Source organism: Hyalella azteca, unplaced genomic scaffold, assembly GCF_000764305.2.
Source record: "Hyalella azteca isolate HAZT.00-mixed unplaced genomic scaffold, Hazt_2.0.2 contig5432, whole genome shotgun sequence".
Classification (NCBI taxonomy): Eukaryota; Metazoa; Arthropoda; class Malacostraca; order Amphipoda; family Hyalellidae; genus Hyalella; species Hyalella azteca.
In genome coordinates this window covers 575,447-596,678 of record NW_025935622.1, presented here as the reverse complement: position 1 = coordinate 596,678, position 21,232 = coordinate 575,447, and the positions used below count along the sequence as shown (strand labels likewise).

At 37.8% G+C, this 21,232-nt stretch overlaps 2 protein-coding genes across 4 annotated transcripts; one reads left to right on the top strand and one right to left on the bottom strand.

Moving 5' to 3' along the window:
- Positions 1-1,052: 1,052 nt before the first annotated feature.
- On the top strand, positions 1,053-9,829 carry LOC108666340 (serine/arginine-rich splicing factor 3-like). Of its 3 annotated transcripts, none has more exons than XM_018153187.2 (5): positions 1,056-1,368; positions 1,583-1,675; positions 4,772-4,843; positions 5,108-5,215; positions 8,318-9,829. In XM_018153187.2, exons 1-4 carry the CDS (start codon positions 1,178-1,180, stop codon positions 5,196-5,198), a joined length of 447 nt encoding a protein of 148 aa, XP_018008676.1. In that variant the 5' UTR covers positions 1,056-1,177; the 3' UTR covers positions 5,199-5,215; positions 8,318-9,829. The 3 variants fall into 3 exon arrangements, 2 of the variants coding, with proteins under 2 accessions (XP_018008676.1, XP_018008675.1); XM_018153186.2 differs by having other exon boundaries at positions 1,057-1,368; positions 5,108-5,210; positions 8,310-9,829; XR_007156703.1 differs by lacking the exons at positions 5,108-5,215; positions 8,318-9,829 and adding an exon at positions 2,471-3,193 and having other exon boundaries at positions 1,053-1,368; positions 4,772-4,834.
- Positions 9,471-20,802, bottom strand: LOC108666339 (palmitoyltransferase ZDHHC22). Its single transcript, XM_018153185.2, has 7 exons — positions 20,465-20,802; positions 17,114-17,289; positions 14,007-14,125; positions 13,245-13,454; positions 12,049-12,172; positions 11,715-11,846; positions 9,471-11,384 (listed from the first exon to the last, which is right to left on the bottom strand). Exons 1-7 carry the CDS (start codon positions 20,562-20,564, stop codon positions 11,247-11,249), a joined length of 999 nt encoding a protein of 332 aa, XP_018008674.1. The 5' UTR covers positions 20,565-20,802; the 3' UTR covers positions 9,471-11,246.
- Positions 20,803-21,232: the final 430 nt, after the last annotated feature.

The following is a 21,232-nucleotide window of genomic DNA, read 5'->3' as shown; positions in this document are numbered from 1 at the left end:
AAACAAGAAGTGAAGTTAAAGAGAACTTAAAGAAGTGTTGTAAAATGGGCAATTTTTTTTCCTCTTATTGAATAAATTGGGAATGGGACATAGAAACTGGCATGAAATATATATCTACCCTAACCCTATGAGCCATGACTAAGCTTTCCACAATTTTTGGACTGCATGATTGCCAATTTGCTGCTAGGTTATTTATCTCCTACGTAATCGGTAAAAATTGCACTGTCTGGCTGGCTGTGAGATTGTAAATCTATCAAAAATTGGTTAATATGGGGCTGCAAGATTTCATACACAAGTAAGAAAATCTAGCATTGTAGAATTCTCTCAAGGGAGGTACTTTTAGTGGTCCGCCTCTCCATCTTGGTCTCAAGCTGCTTGCCTTTGGCCGTCGCTCCAGCTTTCTAACCCAACCCACAGCCCATTGCATTTGCAACAGACTAAACCTGGCATGAACAGTCTGACCCCAAATAAACAATTTATAATTGAGGAGTGTGGTGGCAAAAATGCAAAAATGGGAGCTTGCTTATTCCAATATTAGTAGCAAGACATGCGGGTCAGCAGCGGCAGCGCACTCATTGCCTTGTCGGCTTGTCCTTATACTTATGTCTAGTTGTCTCTTGAAGGTCTCCAGGGTGAACTCCCCCTCTCTTTAGATCCTGCTTCAATTGGAGCAGGATGGCCTGGATGAGTGCATTACAGCTCTCCAGCACCCAAATAACTCCCATTCCTTTAGCAATAGCAAACAAGTGTCCCATCCTTAACAAATAGCAGTCTTAAAGGGCCTGCAAATTGCACCCCACACTCCTCAAGTGAGTAGCGCTGGAGTGCTGCGGCCATCCTGGTGGATTTAAATTACAAACAATTTTTTAGAATTTTTTCATGCTCTCAGGTAATATGGACTTTTTTTCACATGTTGAGACTTGGATTAAGACTTGAGTAAATATAGCTTGAGAGTATATATGTTATAACAGTAGCCAAATTTAAAAGAAGTTGCAATATTTTTCATGTCAATTGGGCTTCTTCACCTGTATGAAAGTGTTTCACAAGCATATTTTGCCTAATTTGTTTTATTTTATCATTTTTATGCACAGTGAAGTTGTTCACAAATTCCACCTGTGTTGGGTGCTTTACTTGTGTTTGGCATTTTAACTTTTGCTCCATCAAGTAAATTGCTAAAATGCGAATGGACTGCAAAGTGTATGTTGGAAATTTAGGGAACAATGCAGCCAAACATGAGCTGGAAGCAGCCTTCAGCAAATATGGCCCTCTTGTGAATGTTTGGGTTGCACGCAACCCACCTGGATTTGCTTTTGTAGAATTTGAAGACCCCAGAGATGCTGAAGATGCTACCAAGGCCCTTGATGGATCGTGAGTACATATAATTTCTTTGTGCTTCATCCTTGTTAACTACATTTTGTTTTTCCTAAATTAGTATTATTGGCATCAAATCATGCCATGTTCATTTTAAATATGTAAAACATCATTCCATATGTAATCAATTGATTAATTCTATAATTATTCTAAAAAGGAGACTTCTAAATGATTATTTTGATGATTGAATTCAGGGAATCTATTTTTGTAGGCGGATCTGCAATGCTCGAGTCAGGGTGGAGATGTCAACAGGACGTTCCAAGCGCGATCGTTACCCCTCTCCTCCCCGCCGGAGAAGATCCAGGTTGGAATTATAATAAATGTATGAATGAAGTATTGCTAAGATGCAGTGCTTTAGAGGTGCCTTTGTGATGTGATAAATATTTAAATTTTAGTCATTTTTAAAATTTCCCATAATTAGTATTGATTGAATTTATGTACCGGTATGTCTGCTTCACATAATGCAGCTTTTATGTTGTATTTATTATCTTTTATTTCATTTTTAGTTTATTTTTGTTTCAATTTTCACCATACACATAGAAATCTATTCTACTAGGTAATTTTGTCCTTTTGAAATTGTGCTTTGGATTATAGAAGAGATGGGAAGCTGGTTTGGAAGAAGTTGAAGTAAGAGTAATATGAAGTAAATTAAATTCGTAGATAATACTCATTATACAACCTTGCTATGGCAAGCTTACTTCTGAAAACCTTCATAGCTGAACATGACAATGAACACGAGACTGATGAATGAACATGAGATTGATGAATGAGCTAGAGTTGAGAAGTGGTAGCTGCTTTGGTAGCCTGCAAATTGGGCTAAGCATTGTAATGGTCCAATTCCATTTCCACACACACGATTAATCTCATTGAATTTTCAATTTAGAAGTGATTTAGATTCTTGATTTGATCTGTGATCTAAATATGAGTGTTTGTGCAATAGGTTTGTACTGTAACTGCTGTCAACTTCAAGATTTACCAAGTAAGTGATGCACTAAAGCATATGAATTACATGAACACCATCTGAATTTAAATATTTATTCAAGTATATACTCCCATAAGTAAGGTTAGGTTCATATTAATTATGTGTGACCTATTGCAGGAATAACCTTCTTCTTGCCCATCACCACTTCTACTCCTACTCCTGTTGCTACCACCACTTCATCATCACTACCTTCACACGAAGCTCCTACAGGCATCTTCTACCTCAGCACAGGACCAGGGGCACCTCAGTCACTTGAGCAAGCACTCCTCTGAACACACGTCACTTGCCAAATAGATGCCAGTTCTGTCATATGACAAAGGGCTGGGCCAAGGCTGATCCTGTCCCATTATTGCTGTTCAACATTCATAACAAGCAAATAAGATTCTCTTTTCAATTGACAAATTTTAGTTGTGTCTTAATCCTCTCATAGTATTCCTGCGCCATTCTATCAAAGACCTGGCTTGCTGATTCTTATCAGAGGAAATAACCTCCTGGAGTAATGCCACTCAATATCTCTATAAAAAATCACGTGTGCTTATCTCATACGAAACGTGTGTGCATCAGACTAGTTAAAATGCACACGTTGTGTGGTGCCCCTGAGTCCATTGAAGCAAGGCGTACTGCTTAGCTGCTGCCCCACAGCTGGAGACCTCAGCCCTGCCTACAATCTACAGGCAGCGTGCCGCTCTTCTTCATCACCACCACTCAACCCTCCAAACTACCACTGCTCCACACCACCATCACCTCCACCACCAACACTTCCACCTTGTCTCACCACCTCCCATCGGTTATTCAACATCGCGTCTCCTCCACCCCTCCTCCACCACCTTCTCTGTAACGGTACTCGTCATACCGTGGAGCGATGGTCGTCATGGTCTGATTTTTATGGCCCGATTTGTACATTCATATTTCTCGGAAATGGTCAATCATTGATTTTTTTGTGTTTTGTTTCTTGTCCCATATTAGAGGTGACATGTTTGGAGTTGATGATTTTTTTTGTAAAACTTTTATCTTTATAGTAGTATGTTGGCATTTTTTAGTATTTGCAGTAGTCAAACCATTCACTCAGGTCTTCTTTCGAATCACTTGGAATAAATTACCGACTTGAAACATGCACTTTGGCAAAAAATGTATTCTTCTTTGTCAAGTGAAGAATTGTATTCTTGATGAATGTTTATATCCAATGAGCTAGTAGTTTTAAATGCTCAACAAGTTCACTTCAATTCTTTTTCAATGATATCAAAGTTTGCTGGTGGTATTGTATGCAGTCATGTTGAATGGATATATTTTCGGCTCAATCCTCTTGAATATTTGAGCAGTTTTGTTGAATGAATAATTATTTTTATCGTGTTTTTTTTTTCAAGACTTTAACGAATAGAGAAAAAGATTTTCTCCTATCTTGATTAGAACAAATTTTCCTCAAACGTAAGTTCTTTATGCTGATTTAACATGCAAATCCCAACGCTTGGTGTGTAGCTCATGATACGAAGACTTAACTAAATGATTATCATAGGGGCATTGTTCCTGAGCGCCGCGCCACCGAGCTTGCTGTGTCTGACTTTCACTGGTGGGGCTGGGCCGTTTCGCTGGCAGGATTCCTTCAACTCTTTTCTATTTAATGTGATTACCAGACATCTTGTGCAAGCGTCCTCTTGTACGAATGTCTTCGCTCCTTTGCCACTACTTTCTTTGTTCCTGTCATTTGATGAGAACAAAGAATTTTTGGGCGCTTGTCATTTGACACCGTCCATTAAAATGGAGATGGAGTTCGATCAATATTCCGACGAAAGATGGTCGTTTTATGAGTCTTGTGTTGGTCGAAACCTTCCCAAAGTATAGACATTTGTTTTGCTTACTTTGTTGATAGCTTCACTCTCAATATGGTAGAAATTCAATAAATTAAGAATAAAAATATTTTTAGAAGCTTTCGGGTAGTGAGTTACTAAAGGGTTCCTAAAGGGATAGTAAAGGGTTCCTAAAGGGATTAATTAGTAAGTTATAAACGAATAATACTAATATCCTTGAAAAGTTTCACGTTTGATAAACCTGGAAAGTGGAAACCACTATACCTGCTAAGGAAAGTCATTCATGATAATTGTACATATACTTAATAGAATTTCTTTCGATTCCACATTGCAGTCTTTATGTCGTCTTGAATTCATGGGTCATGTGTTGGTGTTATGCTTGGAATAAATTGTGGTAATAACAAGCTTGCTAGTTGACAGCTAAGGTTTTGGAAACCTTGTTGGATTGGAATTAATAAATTGAATAATCCTTCCGATGTTCTTGAGTTTCAGACGGGTGTCATTCTCCTCATGCTTAGTGATCATTTTCAGCGGGACAATATTTTTTTGTCATTATTAGCTATATATTTGAATGTTGTCTAAATTTAGTTTGTTAATACACTCGTTTCGCCAGGTCGCGCAGCCCGCGACGCTCCGCACGCTCTCGCTCCAGGTCTCCTCGCCGATCGCGATCTCGATCTCCCAGGTGTGTAACGAAGCAGAATTATGAGTAAATATGTTTTCTTATCGTAATGTTAAAACCAAACTTATTCTTGTGAGAACCTGACTTTTTTCTGTTGCTAAGAGTTAGAATTTCCTGCATTTTTCTTACTATAGAAAACATATCGAAAGTACATAATTCGAATTTAATTATTTCAAGATGACAAAGAGTCTGATTGTGCCTAATATTATCTATCACAAAGCCAAGGGTGTTTAATTATAATATATTTTACAATTATTTTGTTGATAGGTATGCCAAGCGTGGCTCTCCTCGCTACGATGACTACCGACGCCGCAGCGAAAGTCCCATCACTCGTCGACGGTCGCGGTCACACTCATAAAACACGTGCATGGTGAGGCTGAGAGCTGCGATGCAATCCTTCCTTCCTCTGCTATATTTATTTTTAACATTATATTTAGTGAGAAGATTCCTTGTTACCACTTGAAAATTTTCTGGCTTATAAGGGGCATCAAAATTATGACAGTAGCGGTCACATTCTTAAAGTACGTGCCTGGTGAGGCCGGGATCTGCAATGCCTCGTTCCTCTGAAATATTTATTTCTAAAGTGAAATAACGTTGTACAATTTGTTAGACATGGAATATTTCGGGCATGTAAGGACCTCAAAATATAGTTATATTCATAAGCAGTTTCAGAAGCCATGATAACTGTGCAAGGAATGCCTATATCTTGAAAGATTCTAGAAGAACTTGTAAACTTTTTTTTTATTCGACTCTCACACGCTCTTGCCAGAAATTATTTATTATCACCATCTATATTTTCATTGATTGTTTGTTTAATTATTTAAACGTTCTTCATGAAGTACCGTAAAATGGGGTAACTTACACCACTTTTTTTTATAAATGATGCCATTTTTTTACTAGCTAAATAAAACTTGAATTGAAACATGCATAATACAGGTCTATACTCTAGCTTCACTCACCATAAATTGCTGGCTCCTGCCTCTCATAGTCTTTATGTAATCTCAAAAAAAAGTGATGGTCTTTGTTACCCCAGCTCTTGGGGTATCTTTTATCAATTAAAGAAATTATTTAAATAAATTATCAATTAAAATTAAAAAAGAAATATCAATTAAAAGAATAAATCATATTTTTTGGTAAAATAACTCCAGGTTTTGGTGCATTGTAGTAGAACTCTTCTAGTTACGGATGCAAATGACAAACTTGAGGAAAGTGTCATAGTTTGCAAATGGGGGGCGCCGCCCCATAATGAGGGAAATGTGACTACCTAATGGCAGCCCTGATGGGGTAATATTGACTGGCTTGGAAATTAAGTTAGAATTACCATATATAAGACTCTATAGAGTCTGAAACATAAAGAAAAAACATAAATAGGCTGTCAAACATAAAATATTTTATATGGTAATTTTATATTAACTTCCAAGCCGGTCTATGTTACTCCGTCAGGGCTGATATCTAAGTTACCCCATTTGGGGGTGGCGCCCCCCATTTACAAACTATGACACTTTCCTAAAATTTGGCATTTGCATATGTAACTAGAAGAGTTCTACTACAATGCATCAAAACCTGGAGTTATTTAGCCAAAAAATAAAAAAATTGAAGGGGGTACTCTGACAGGCTTTAAATAATAGCTTTTTTTCGTGGGTCACATTTTTAATTTTTTAACCTATTAGATATGCAAACTTTCTAAATCTTTCTATTGTGTTATGTAGCCTCAGTATTAGGCCTTTAATGCCCATTGACAAAATTTTTCTATGTCAAATAGTCTTTGAGTTTTGGGGGTTTTTGTTAAAAAAACGAAAAGTGGTCTAAGTTACCCCGCCGATCTAAGTTATAGTCAGATGGGGTAAGACAGGACCAAAATCACTAACAAGCCTGTAGCATCTATTCTATACCATGAATAACTAAAAAACCCTAAACCTATCACAAGGTGTAGTTATGCAATTAGCTTCTAAGCTACAACTCGGACATTTTGCATCTAACATAGTTTTCTGTACAGATTAAAAAAATTGAGCTGGTCCCATCTTACCCCATTGGGGTAAGATGGGACCAGGCTGGGGTAAGAAAGGACCAACTGGTAATTCTTATGTTACAAGGTTTTTAATAAAAGTGCTAATCTGATATTCAAGGTTGTCCATCTAGAAACACATTATTTGATTAAACAACCACTTGTTACGGTTTTGTGTTGCGGGAAGTCAACTCTAATATCAGTCACATTGAAGTTTTTGTCACGAGAAAACTTTGTTAAGCATATTAATAGTGGGTAGGCTTTGGTTCATTGTAGAGCACTGCTAAATGCTTCATGTATATTCCATTAGTGTCATTGTCTGAAAAATGTATCAAATTGGTAATAAAAGCAATGGATAATAACTTAAGTGTCAGACATCATGTGTTTTCTTGCTAACTGCATTTGTGGTGCACTTCTTCAAACATAGCTCATGCCCTCTCACAGAGTTGCGATCATAATTATTTTTCATGTTTCACACAATGATTTTTCCCCCAACCAATTTTGCACATAGTTCTGCAGCTCACTAATGGGAATAGACATCCCTATTTCTATATCCCTTTGATGCAATTTAAAATAGTGCACTAAATTTCTCTAATTAAAAAAGCTAACAAGTTATAATGAAGTTTAAGCAAAAGATAAAAATTTTGACCAAAATACTCCATGTACTACACAATAATATATTCATTTAAAAACTATTTTTGATAAACTGTAGGGTAATAGAGGACCATTTGTGGGGTAAGACAGGACCATTTGTGTGGTAAAACAGGAACATTTAGTGGTCCCGTCTTACCCCATGTCCGGTCCTTTTTTACCCCATTTTAGAATACATGTCAGGCAGTGATGGTAGCAGGTAAGAATGCCTAGTATGTCTAAACAGTTGCCTATTACTTGAGGTTACCTGCCTACATCCACAAACCTGGTCAAAAAAAAAATTTGTCCTTAGACAGAGCTTATTTCCCAAACAGGGTTAACTATTTTCTGACCCTTCTTTACATAGGTTTTCTTTAAAAATTAGCCAGAAATTCATTATTTGCAGAAGAGGGTTGAAACAAACACTGAAATGACAGGCAATGATTGTTCTAACATATTCTTTTGTCAAATTGAATTCAGTGCAATTAGAGTGCATGCCATGGGCTGGTCCTTTCTTACCCCATGAAGGCTTCGGTCCTGTCTTACCCCATTTGACTAACAATAAATTTTCGTGTAGTACAAAACACAACTAATATAAGTGTACTAGTTATACCCCATTTTATGGTACATATTGTTCTTTCATCCCTGTATGCCGTCCTCGAAGTTGACACATTAAATTTTCAGCTTGGTCACTGGATTTACCTTTTTGAATTCGGTGGTTTGGAAAAATATTGTTTGCAGAATTGCTGCTGGTACAATTTATGATTAGAATTCAAATGTCTTAGGTCTGAGAGACGACCAATTATTTTGTGAAACGTCTTTTTTTTATTTCAGGTGAGAAGGCTTTTATTCGGCTGAGGACACATCGCTGGTTTACCCTGCGTTAGTGAGTTTCAACGCACGTTTCTTTGGTGATCGAAAATCACCTCAGCAAACCCTGGACGATAAAGTAACGTCCTGTTAACTTTAATCATTCTTTCTCTATGTATGTACCTCGTGCCGTATTATTTCCCTGGACGTTATCTCATTTATTGTGTTGAGTAATATGTAGTTAGTAATTAGTGATGTGCTTTCGTTTTGTGAGGGTACTAATCGCTTATCGGCGTGCATTGAACTGTTTTTTTCTATGCAGCAAACGCTGTCTCAGATTCGTCACGTATAACTATTTGTATGCAAATCGTAATCTGATTGATCTGATATACGGCAATTTGCGTGCCTTGCAGGACTCACATTGCCCGTAGCACGTTATTATGATGGTTGATTTGATCAGGTGCTTTCTGTGAAGTAACACATTCATTATCACTTCCACCATCAAGTTTCAACATCGTGTTTCATGTTGGGGGCCATTCATCATCACCATTAGTATAGCTACCTTCCATCGTTTACTTTACACGGTAGTCTTATCGTTTACTTCTCAATTCAAAGCAGCCTCATCACTAGTGCTTATCTATTAGTCCGAAATTTCTTCGATTTCTGTCACTTAATTGCGTGGAATCGACTAAGTTAGATGCATTTCAGTGATATCTTGCTTTGATAGGAAAGACCTGTATAATAATTGTTTTGTAGAAAGAGGCCTAATTTACTCTGTGACGAGTTTAAATTGAGGGTAGGGCATATGAATCACTACATATGCAGTGATTATTATCTCGACTGATTATTATGAATATTATCATCGTGTCCCTTTATTTTTTAGGCGTCGGTTTACTAGGTATTTTTCGGTCAAGTTGTGGAATACATGTAGATGATTTGACAATGTTTCATGAGGCATCCGAATATCGCTAGGATAAAACAGCCAAACATAACCTGATTGGCGTAACTAATAGGATGGCATCCAACGCAATGTAAGATTAAAGCTTTCCGACTGAAGTATTGATCGCATACCTACACATGAATTGTTGAAATTCACTCGCTTGTTTTTCATTCCAGGTTCGTAAAGAGAAAATGAAACTAGTGTTTGCCATTACATATGAAACCTGACGAATAAAAACTACAACGTATCATTAAGGCTTTATTATCATGTGCATATAAAAAATAGGATAGCAACAAGCGTGTGGCGAAATTTTTTACATTATGGGCAAGTCGAATAGTGACAGCCGCTGTGCTTTGTTCAGGGATTACTAACGTTAATTTGGCATAAAATTACATTCAAAATAGTGAACATTTGTTAACCAACATTTAGTTGGTTACAAAATTAGCAATTACGACGTCGATGCTTGTTGTGAGCCATTTATATCGAGTAGCTTTACTTTTTCGCTCACATGGATGTAAGTGGGAACACTTTAGATCTGTGAATCATAATCATCCCATTGTAATTTCATCCCTTTACTGAAACAACCTGCACGTCAATAATGTTACTTACTGGTTTTTATTGATTCCTCGATGTAAGAATATTAGTTCCTAGGTGTAATAATGCCCTTGCAGATGAACAACTGAATTGCGCCTACTTTAATTGAAGCGAAGAGTAGACTGGGATTCGAAATTTGGTTACTAAGGCTACGTACATTGAGCAAAGCATAGTTATTCGATAAGAATGTAGGGGAGTTTCTTCACTATTCGCGCAGACGGTCAAAACTAACTAATTATCTGAACAGTTGCCAGTGACACAATTACGAATACATCTTAATAATCGACGGTGCTTCAGCCTGCTGCGTGCATGATTAGTAGAAAAGCATGTGAGGATGAAGGGCATCGGTGCAATTTTGTTATTACCTACTGCAAGGGATAGGGAACTATAGAACATCACAGAAGCGTCGGAAGCGTTCTAACAAGCTACTTACATGGCTACGTACAGTAGTATACATTTTATAAATGGTGATAAGCCTCGTAACCTACACGTTGGCCACATCACAATTAGTCAAACTTGATATGAACGACAAGTTAATTTGGTAATCGCAAGTGCAAGTTACAAAATACTTTGCTTTCGAAGTTGGGCTCCTCAGGTACTCAATTCACGACTTCAGTGGAAACAGGTTTTCTTAATTAATGTCATGACAACTCGAGATGTATCCTTATACTTTTACCGTTTCACGAGATTACAAATGTGCATGAAGCATCTGGCTCCAGTTGAAAATGGTGCTATCTCGAATGGAAAAAATTAGCTAATGCGCAAACTCATTGGTATGTTGTATCAAAAATTGTCTGTGACTACATATAAATTTAGTGCATTGCCTCGGCAATATTATGGCAAATTATTATATACTGGCAGATTAACACAGCGCTGATTGGGAACTGGTAGCATTTTTAAACAACGCCTCGTACAGAATGTATGGGTAGCACAGTTTCCATTCTTCCGATCGCACGCAAAATAAATTGGTTATAAGTATACTAAGCTTTCAACACCCCCTAGCTCGGCGGCCATGTTTATAAAATCTAGTATAGATGATGACAAGCCATCTGTTGCATTTTTTATGAATAAATTCATACTTAATCGGTATTCAAGAACAATCAGCGCTTAGAAAAAAATCATGTCTGCCGCATCAAGAACGAATAAAATATGACTGCATGCAAAATTTGATTCCATGATCATTGAGGTATTTAAGTCATACCCAAGGTAAAAAGAGTAACTGAAATATTGCTCCTTAACTTGCAGCCTTGCAGGCGTCTAACTCACTCCATCCTCTCTCTAACTATTCGTTAGGGCCTAATTGTAAGTACTTTATAATATTACGATGACATTTGTGAATGTTGCTGTATGAGAGCGAGTTGTGATTACATATCAGGACACTTATTTCCCAAATAAAGGGTTCATACTTGCAGCCCTGCGGTCACGTCTCACACAATCTTCAGAATGGTCGTATTCGTGATGTCTCTGTAACAGCGCGGCAGCGGCACCAGCAGCTGAAGCATCCAATACCGCCCGAACACATGCAGGAAATTGTGAGCCGCCGACCTGTGCACCATCAGGAGGCCCTAAGCCAGAAGATAGTTAGCTTAAATAGGTATTAGTCTCATAATTGTGGTTCATAGATCGCATCATGCTTCTAATACGAGTCTACTCAATTTCGAGAATCGTGAGAGTTGAAGACGTGTTAATAAATTGGTTGTCTAACTAATCTTCGTCCTTGAATAGCCTAATTAGGTTCATAGCCCTTCAACTTCAAGCATACGCGATTCAATAACTAACACCGCATAATAGTTATTGATGAACCCAATTATCGTGACAACTCACTTTATTGTACTCGTAGATAGCTTGTCTTCGTTCAACAACAATAAACCCCTCTGTTCTCTCATACAACTCACTTTATTGTACTCGTAGGCAGTTTGTCCCCTGAAGACGTAAAAGAGCTGCTGCGTCACACAGAATCCAGTGAAGAGCACTGTGGCGACGGCGATATAAAGCAGCGTCACCCAACCGACCTCGGCCAGAGCCGCCTGCGCACAAAATAACCCCGCTAGTTCATTCAACTTCTGCGTTGTTAGAGAAATCATTAATAATTTTAAATGCGGCTCATCATAAATAAATAATTATGAAATGCAAAAAAATAGTAGTTCAAGGCCGAGTTGAATTGCCGAAAAAGCGAAAAAAAAGAGCTTGTAATAAATGGCAAATTGAATTTGTTTAGTTATTACGAACCTGGCCATAGAACCAGTGGATGAGCGTCACAGGGTAGAAATAATAATGGAATTGTGCAGACCAGAAATCCCTGAGGTACGTCTGCGAGTAGTACTTGTGTAGCTTATTTGCCGAATAGAAGCATCTGCACATGAGACTTGAAGTGAGCTACGTACAAATGTACACAATATACCTGTCAGTCACGTGAGTTTTTGAATAATCAGCGATTCGTTGACAACGTTCAAACAATAAGGAAAGCTATAAAATGACACTAAATTTGATAAATACGAATCAAACGATATTTTGGTGAAGAAACATTATACGCTGGAGAATAAGAGTTTCCAACTGCTACTCCTCAACTCAGTTTCAGACAAGTGTAACTAAACACAAGCAGAAAACATTTTGAAAAGGCACAATACTTCATCTCTAGTGTTGGAAATCATGGAATTAAAAAGTCGTATCAAAATGAAAATTAAAATCGATTCAAATAACGGACAGGGTGGCCTTGTGGCCCAGTGGCTAAAGTTCAGAGTACCAAGATTGGTGCAGAGAGGCGAGGATCCCAGCTCTGTGTCCCAGTTTCTGGTCAAAATCGGCAAGGAGGCCGGGCGGTTAATCAAAGAAAATTTGAAGCAGTGAGTTGTGAGTACAAGCCCGCAACAAGCTGTGGATGTTCTGCGATGTTAAGAATCGGCGACAGGCCTATGGCCTAATAAACGCTGAAACCGCTATATTACATCATATAAATGATAAGGAAAGTATTAAATATTAATCTACAGCCCTGCTGAGACTCGGGGCTAAATTCTGATCGATTACTAGGCTTACTAGCAGTATTTTCTTTGATCAAACTCACTCGGTGTTTCAAGAGTTTAGTAAACCGATGCTGATTTAGAAAATGTTGTCGGGCTTTCATCGCCAGTTGTAATTCTACTTTGGATTGATAGTAAAGTGACTTGATATTCATGGGTAAAAAAGTGATTATCAAGAATATAGGCCCGAAAATAGCATCACATTAGAACCATGCGGTTACCGCTATTCTTATACTGGATACTTAAGATTCATTTGATTCTAAATCGACTATTTTTTTCTAGAACGACGTAAAACTTGGCGTTTGAGCTTAGGCACCGTATGAGTTCATTGCAACCGGGGTTGTCAACCGATATATACGTACATGCAATTTATTTGTAACGCAGTAAAGTAGAGTTTGAGGAACTCACCCAATGCAGGCGTAGAAGCAGAAGATGACAAAATAACAGAGATTATAGCCTCCCACGCAGGTGCCTAGGAAGAAGCAATGGTGGTCTCGCTGGTGAATGCAGCGGTCACATAACGAGCAGTGATGCGAGCGCTCTGGCTTGTAAATCTTGCAGCTCGGACAATAGCGTAAATGACGGCACTCGCTGTGTGAGAGTCCTGGGCTGATCTCGCTGCAATAAATAAAATAAGATCATGCATGTACTCCATTTAGGCACTGCAGTCAATAGTTATATAACAGCGCGGAGTCGGACTTAAAGATTATGCCAAATTGAATTGTCGTCGATCACAGGAATCACAAGAATTTTTCAGGCTAGCTATGGATTTCACATCGCTATCGCAATGCTTCAACATTTTGCTATTCCGAACCCCACCCGCCCAACTCAATGATTACGGCTAGAAAAGCATATTTAGATGACTGCATCGTAGAAAATGCTTGTTCTCGCTAATAATGAGAACTTACAACTAGTTCACAACACTGACATTCACCTTAATTTTAAATCTAACAAATCTCTTATGTATAAAAATAATAAAAGTGACAATGTTATTTATCAATCACTCGAATGGGCTAAAAATTCCAATAGAAAAAAATACATTACCGATTCAAATAAGCAACGAGGATATTTTCATACAGGATGTGCGTATCTAATAATCTCCCTGATATGATTAAGATTGTTCTGGCATCCAATCCTGATAGCGAAATACTGACTACGCTAAATGCTCACCTGTTGCCGGTGCATTTCTCGATGAAGCTTTTGGTCCGCAAGAACAGAAGCCAGTTACCGAAAAGCTCGACTATGAAGAATACGAGCAGAAACGTTGAAAATACACTGGCCGGCAGCAACTGTGCAAGGCAAAACCAAACACTCAGCGTGGATGTAGAAAAAATAGAACTCTGAGTATTATTAATTTGTAATCATTCATTTTTCAAGTCTATTAAATTGTAAGCTGCCATGAGCATCCAATGAGACAGGACGATTATTATAATTCGCATTTATTGACGTTTGGCATCTCTCCCTAAATTTAATCCATATCACAGAGTAGAAGTTACATTAATCTCATAGGACAGAACCGATCCACTTTATGAAATCAAAATAAGCTATAGTATTTTGTCTAATTAGTCACTGCTTAAATATATAGCAGACAGTTAACTTCAGTTGAATGCCATTAACTAAAATTTTGATGAGTGACGCTGACTGAAATGGTCTTGCCAATTTGTGAAGTCATTTTGAAACCACTATAAATCTACCTAATTTCTAAGCTTGTATTTATCTTCAAATAATAAAGAATATTTTTGAAAGGGAACACTATTGCAGCATACTCGCTAGTTCAATGCAATGTTATCTTTCACAAAGCTCTCCTTTCTTCCTGAATAATAAAGGCATCCCGATATCACCACTCACCTTATCGCATCATGCCAGCAGCGGCCAGATACACGGAGAGCATGTGGTCAACTTAGCGTTTAAAGGTTTAATAGCCAGAGCTAAGCTAATATATTTACAAATAGTAGTTAGTTATGATTTATAATGAAGTCTCGGAAATTACTTCTACTCGTACATACATGTATTACCAAGATTTAGTCTCAATTATTACAAGATTCATTTGTGTTGTTCTTGATTGCCGTTTCTTATCAGTCCAGGCTAAGTGCGGTTTATTAACAGGGCGTTGCTGCGATAAAATGAATGAAGGTATGCAAGATAAATAAGTAACAAACATCAAAAACGTTTATTGTTACAAGCTACATAGATCGAGTTAAGTAACGTAGGAAGGGGCAATTTATTTACGAAGCTCAGATTATGGCTCAGCTCAGCCGCACATGAGATTACATTCATGTTTCAGCTGACGTTTGACGCGCTTAAATGATGATTAAGAACTGCCACTTGATGCCTTCAAGGAGTAGTAAATCCTATTTCTTATTCAAGAGCTACGTTTCAAAGGAATTTAATACCTTCTGATAGAGTAGAAAGTTGTCTGTTGATATCTGCACAGTCGACTTTAACCCTGGACGAAAGAGAGTGGCAATACGAAATTGAAAGCAGAATTTATTAATTAATAAGTCAGTCATAGTTTCTGAAAGAGAATATAACATTTCAGTGATTTGGAGGTCAATAGTCATCGTGGTGCTGGGATCTGTTATTGATTAGTTATCTAGTTACCTCCCGCGCAATAATTGAAAATACAGGCTGATCTAAGGGCATGGCAATAAACAGAAGGGAGCAAACAAATTTGCCTCCGAGTCTTATTTTTTGCTAGGTTCTGCAAGATTCTCACTAAACCTCCCACATGCATAGTTATCGGCTCTTTCTCCTGTATCTTTCTATACGTGGTTCTCATTGCTACCTCATTTTTTCGGCTAGCGTAAACGCCTGGATCTTTTATCGAGGAGCTACCAAATTTATTTTTTACTTGCATAAATGAAATTTTATGTCTGATTTATGTACAATTCAAAACACCAGTAACTGGACGTAAGGTTAAACGTTGAGGTATTAAAATTAGCAAATCAATCAAGAAGCTAAAGAGGTGCACCGTTCCACCATGTTGTGTATTGCCTTATCAGATAACTCGTGCGCTGCAACTTGAGAAACGTTCAAGACGGTAATCGTCACGATCTTCAGGGTAAACCGAGTGAGATTAAAACAAATGCAAGGCACGTGTAGCTAACGCTAGGAATCATAATCGTATTACATTATCAGGCCTCATCACTGATTTATGTTCATTTTTTTGTTAGGTGCTATGTTATAAATAAAGGAAATCAGTCTCATATGATCGAAAAAGAATAGCTACATAAATGCAATAATATAACTGTTATTAGGATATTTTTGGGGCACCACATAATTTAGAAACGCTGATATTCATTTGTATAAACTATAAATTAAAGGTTGAGCGAAGAGGTCGATGGCGACCCCAGTTGGCCGACGACAAAAATCAAGTGGTGAATAAGTTTATGGGGGCTCGGAAAGAGGTAAATTTATTCATTCAAAGATAAGGATCAAGTATGGTCAGATTTAAAAAATGAAAATTTTCAGGCAGTTTTCTATTCTTATTTTTTTAAACACATCAGTGAAGACTGCATCTTTCTATAAATTTAAATATTCTATTGAATATTTGTAAGGTATAATACGAGATTAGTTTGGTTTATAACATTACTCTATTATTATGCATTAAAAATATCAATATTGGTGTAATTTTTTCACCTATTTGGACGAGTCCAGGTCGGAGGAGAAGGCCGATTTAAATTTAAATATCATATGAAGAGTGGACGGTGAATCAGTTTACCAACCCCTGGTCGAAAATTTTTTGGTAAGAAAATTTGGTCGGGAAAATGGCCAAAAAAGAAGTTCTATCCAAAAATTTGTGCTGTCTTCCGGAGCAACAAAATTTCCAGAACGAGCAATATCCAAGACGCACACGCACTCGAGTGTAGGGCTCTAGTAAACTTTTGACTGAACGTTGTAATTATTGACCTTTGGTTAAACATGAAGATTAGTTTTACGTTTACCAGAAGTGTGTACCTACCTGATAAGTGAAGTTTATGAGGAGCAGTATGATGACCAGGGTGGAGACAGGACCCAGTCTGGTCAGGCTCAACGCTCACCTGGTAAGTGTAGTGTATGAGGAGCAGTATGATGACCAGGGTGGAGACAGGCCCCAGTCTGGTCAGGCTCAACGCTCACCTGGTAAGTGTAGTGTATGAGGAGCAGTATGATGACCAGGGTGGAGACAGGCCCCAGTCTGGTCAGGCTCAATGCTCACCTGGTAAGTGTAGTGTATGAGGAGCAGTATGATGACCAGGGTGGAGACAGGCCCCAGTCTGGTCAGGCTCAATGCTCACCTGATAAGTGAAGTGTATGAGGAGCAGTATGATGACCAGGGTGGAGATGGGACCCAGTCTGGTGAGGTATGCCATGAAGACCTTCAGGGTGCGCGCAGGTGGTCTGAGCTGGAACAGCGCGCCATCTCGCCAGCGTCGCAGAAAAGCTCGCTGTGCGGCGCGCAACATGGCACAGCCTGCGAATTTTGTAAAATCCGTAGCAAGTCATTTACTCAATTGATGCATACTTAATTATAGCACGAAAATTAGCATATTTAATTATAGCACGAAACATAAGTGTGCAGCTTAAATCAAATGTATAACTATATTTTATTATCAAGGTATAGATTTAATCCAAAGCAAGATGGAAAGGAACTTGCAAAATTGCAAATTACATTTTACAGCCATAAGCATATCATTGGCTTATAATTTTGTTGCCGCAACAAATTGATCCAAATCGCAACTAATGCAAATGCTTAATTTACAATTGCCCGCTTCTCAGCTAGGCGTGACATCTCCAAAGGTCACAACGTGATGCAGGTTTTATGTAGGTTCAACATCTCGCCCGCTGAAGCGAAAACTGCGTTTCATTCGTATTTTCTAAAAAATGTTTAATCATAGCTTGGGAAACTTATAATTTAGAATTTTTTTAGACCATTTTGATGGCAAAAAATTCCCCTTATGCTTTGGTATTCGAAAAAGTCTCTAGCATGTTGGCCAGTAGCAGATTTTTGATACCTACCTATCGTATAATCTGTCACAACTATTTGCGGGTTTCGAACTTGCCACTGACTGCTCCAATCACTGTCTGGAGACCTATTGAGCTCGAAATAATAATATATGTTTAAAAATTAATTTTTAAAGACAACACTTCTAAAGAATCCAGTGTCTCATTCTCAAATGTATACAGATTTACAATGAATTTCTAATTTTATTTTCGAATATAAAAATTTTTGCTCAAAATTTGTATAATTTATTTTTTTTTTTTCAAAATTATTTATTCTGTCTATTGATTCATGCATTGCCTCCGACTTCACACAAGTATGCAAAATTTCAGATCAATTGGACAGGTAAAAGTGTGTCAAATATCAATTACGGTATAAGATTTGTAGCTGACAAAATTATTTTGTACATTTTTTTTAACATTGAATTTTTTTAATTTTTAAAATTATTTATTTTGTCATTTGATTCATGCATTGTCTCCAACTTTACGCAAGTGTGCAAGATTTCAGATCGATAGGATAAGTAGAAGTGTGTTAAATTTCGATTATAAGGTTTGTAGCAGACAAACAAACAACAAGTGAAGTTAAAGAGAAGTGTTGTAAAATAGTGGCCGAAATAAAGATTCATTTTTTTATCTTGATAATTTATGCAATACGAATTCCGTAATTTAAAAACAGAAAATGATCGCAGTTATGTTAAGAAATAAGTGGAGCTCAAAACCTTCATAACTCATAACTCCATTGACAAGGCCAATGCATGAATATATTTATTTATTCTGCTAAAAGTTTTGGAGTTCGGCTTTCTGCTCGCAATTAGAGAATGAACAATCATCACAATACTTTAATTCCAAACGTACTTGACAAGACTGATTCGTCGTTCTCTTAAAATATTATTTCAGAAATTCTTATGAGAATCTTCTAAAACGTTAGTCCCAGTCCCCAATCTGGCAATATAGAGCGCTAATGGACAATTTTAAGCGGTCACCACAATTAAAACTAAGCTTTTCTCATTGGCTGCGTTATAGACCGAAAGAAAATTGCCGGCAAGCACGGGAACAATTCTCATGAAACTAGGAGAGCAGACAACTTCGATCCTACTTCAGCAATATTGATTTAGATTAGGAATACTCGTGCAGTATCTAAAAGGTTTCCAGTATCAAGTTAGATTTAGCATTTTGTCGTCAAATAACTACAAGCCTGCGAGAAAACCGCGTCTGGGGTAAACTGGGCAGGGTCGAAGGAAGTTTAGAATACTTCACCAAGAGAAGTACTAGATTAAAGACGAGGTTTTTCTTATTTGGTCAGCATGTGAATGCTACTGACGGTCTAGCGATAATACATAAATTGAACGCATACACCATCGTTTCAGTATAGAACTACTAACGCCCTTCATTTATTATAAACCTATTGCCAATGTAGTCAGAGCAAGTTTATTGCTTGCATAATATCTTAGTCACTAAAGCCATTCCTAACTAAGGGCGGTAACTAGAGTCACAGAAACGTACTATGAGTATCGTGCTCAAAGTCACAACAGAGGCTGGCCCATACTTGAGCGTGACGGAAGACGTTGGCCAAGATTTACCTTGTTACGAATTTAATCAAAATGTTGTCGGTTACTCTGAGAAAAAGGCGAAGAATATTTGTAAAAAATATATACATTTTCGTACGCAGTCAAAGATTCCAGAAACACCCCTTAGTTATTCTTGTCAATCTTCACTACCGCATGCAGCTGCGACTACAGAAGAGAATGAAACTACGTAAGATTGTCACGGTAGAATATGATATTGATTGCTATGTCAGTGACCGCTACGAAACCACACGAATAACTGTAATTTATGTACGATCGAAAGCAATTATAGAATGCAATTCCTTGTTTTACTCGATTGACCAGCGAATAATCGATTGAACGAAACATCCAAGGGCAGAATGCCACATGATTTAGTACCACTTGTTCTGGAACGTCGTGCTGACAAATAGCGTCAATCTGAACATCAATCTATGCGTACAGATAGCCAGCTGATCAAATGAGCTTGGCTCCTACATATCAGGAATCAAAATTTTGAAAATTCTGGATCTCACAAATAAGCGACACTTTGACAGGACAGTTGTTGGAACAACATAAATGACATAGAAGTCGCTTGCACGACTGCGCTCCAGCTTGCTCTTTCGTCGCCTCCCATTGTCAACTAATTTGTCTAGGTAATTAATACCTAGTCTAGTGGTCGGCCGGAATGTATTTTACTAGGTCGGACAGTAGTATTTTACTAGCTCGGACAGTATAGACTATATAACGAAGAAGGTTTCAAAAATTAACTTGTCACGTGTTAGGGCTTTCAGGCTGTAATTCAATCATATTAATGACAAATCATTCATACAAATGATACAATTTTGTAGAAACTTCGATTCCTAACCTACGTTCGTCATTTACTTCACACTTAAGTTTGTCATTCACCGATTTCACCCCGCTCAGATGAAATAAATGGAGCTTCACAGCGCAGGATCTTGAAATCATGTTAATACCATTTAAAGATCAAGGCTAAGGGAGATACCTAACCACTACGGTAGGCTAAATGCTCCCTAATACAAATCAATTTCGCGAAAGCCTATAACATGATTAAAATAATTCAACCTGCAAGTGATATAACCTTACCATAAAATCCTCCGAGACTCCAATAGAGTAGTATAGCGACCTTCTTGAAGGTAAGACTACTCCAACAGGTTGTCACATTGTTGTGAGGAAGACCACTCATCACCGAAGAGAACACGTCTTGTCAGAGAAGAAAGTCCACCATAACGTGCATGCTGATACGCTCACGTCCTCTCACTCAAACAGCAGGGCACCTACTGCAGCCATGCTGTGTGTTGCCAGAGGCTGAGAGGTCGGAGTTGGTCGCAATGAAGCTACTTTTGTGTACAGCTGCCGCTGCTGCTCCCGAGCTCTGTATTGATTTGATTGCAACTCTCCCCGCGCTTTACCTGAACTGAGTGAGCTCACAATACACTACACGTCTAAGTATCATTTCTCTGGATTCAAAAGTCTAAAAATCTATTGGATTCGAATAAAGCATGTTTAAACTTTAATTAAGTGTTGTGATTAATATTAGATTTTTATCGTATCAATATGATACATTATCGATATCGTGAGTTTCCCTGGAAGAAATTTAAAATGATTTTCGAAATTTCTGCGCGCGGCCTGCTGATTTTACTGGGACACATGACGATGACGTTGCACAGTCGCTTTCGAATAGTCAGTGTTTATTAGTTCCGATATGTCAACCTCCTATGACAGTAAAACTACTTTGATTGAAGTTCACTTGAATTCGGGCATTAGGTCGCAGAAGAGAAACGGAGCCGGATAAATTTATGGAAAAAATAACTGTCAACGATTTTTTGGCTCCCGAGGAAATTAAAATTTTAT

Coding starts and splice junctions, on each gene's coding strand:
- LOC108666339 (XM_018153185.2), bottom strand. CDS start 20,564: ATGAGTGGTCTTCCTCACAACAATGTGACAACCTGTTGGAGTAGTCTT. Junction 13,455..14,006: donor GAGAAATGCACCGGCAACAG/GTGAGCATTTAG, acceptor TATTTATTGCAG/CGAGATCAGCCCAGGACTCT. Junction 12,173..13,244: donor TGCTTCTACGCCTGCATTGG/GTGAGTTCCTCA, acceptor TCTCATGTGCAG/ATGCTTCTATTCGGCAAATA.
- LOC108666340 (XM_018153187.2), top strand. CDS start 1,178: ATGCGAATGGACTGCAAAGTGTATGTTGGAAATTTAGGGAACAATGCA. Junction 1,676..4,771: donor CCCCGCCGGAGAAGATCCAG/GTTGGAATTATA, acceptor TCGTTTCGCCAG/GTCGCGCAGCCCGCGACGCT. Junction 4,844..5,107: donor TCGCGATCTCGATCTCCCAG/GTGTGTAACGAA, acceptor TTTTGTTGATAG/GTATGCCAAGCGTGGCTCTC.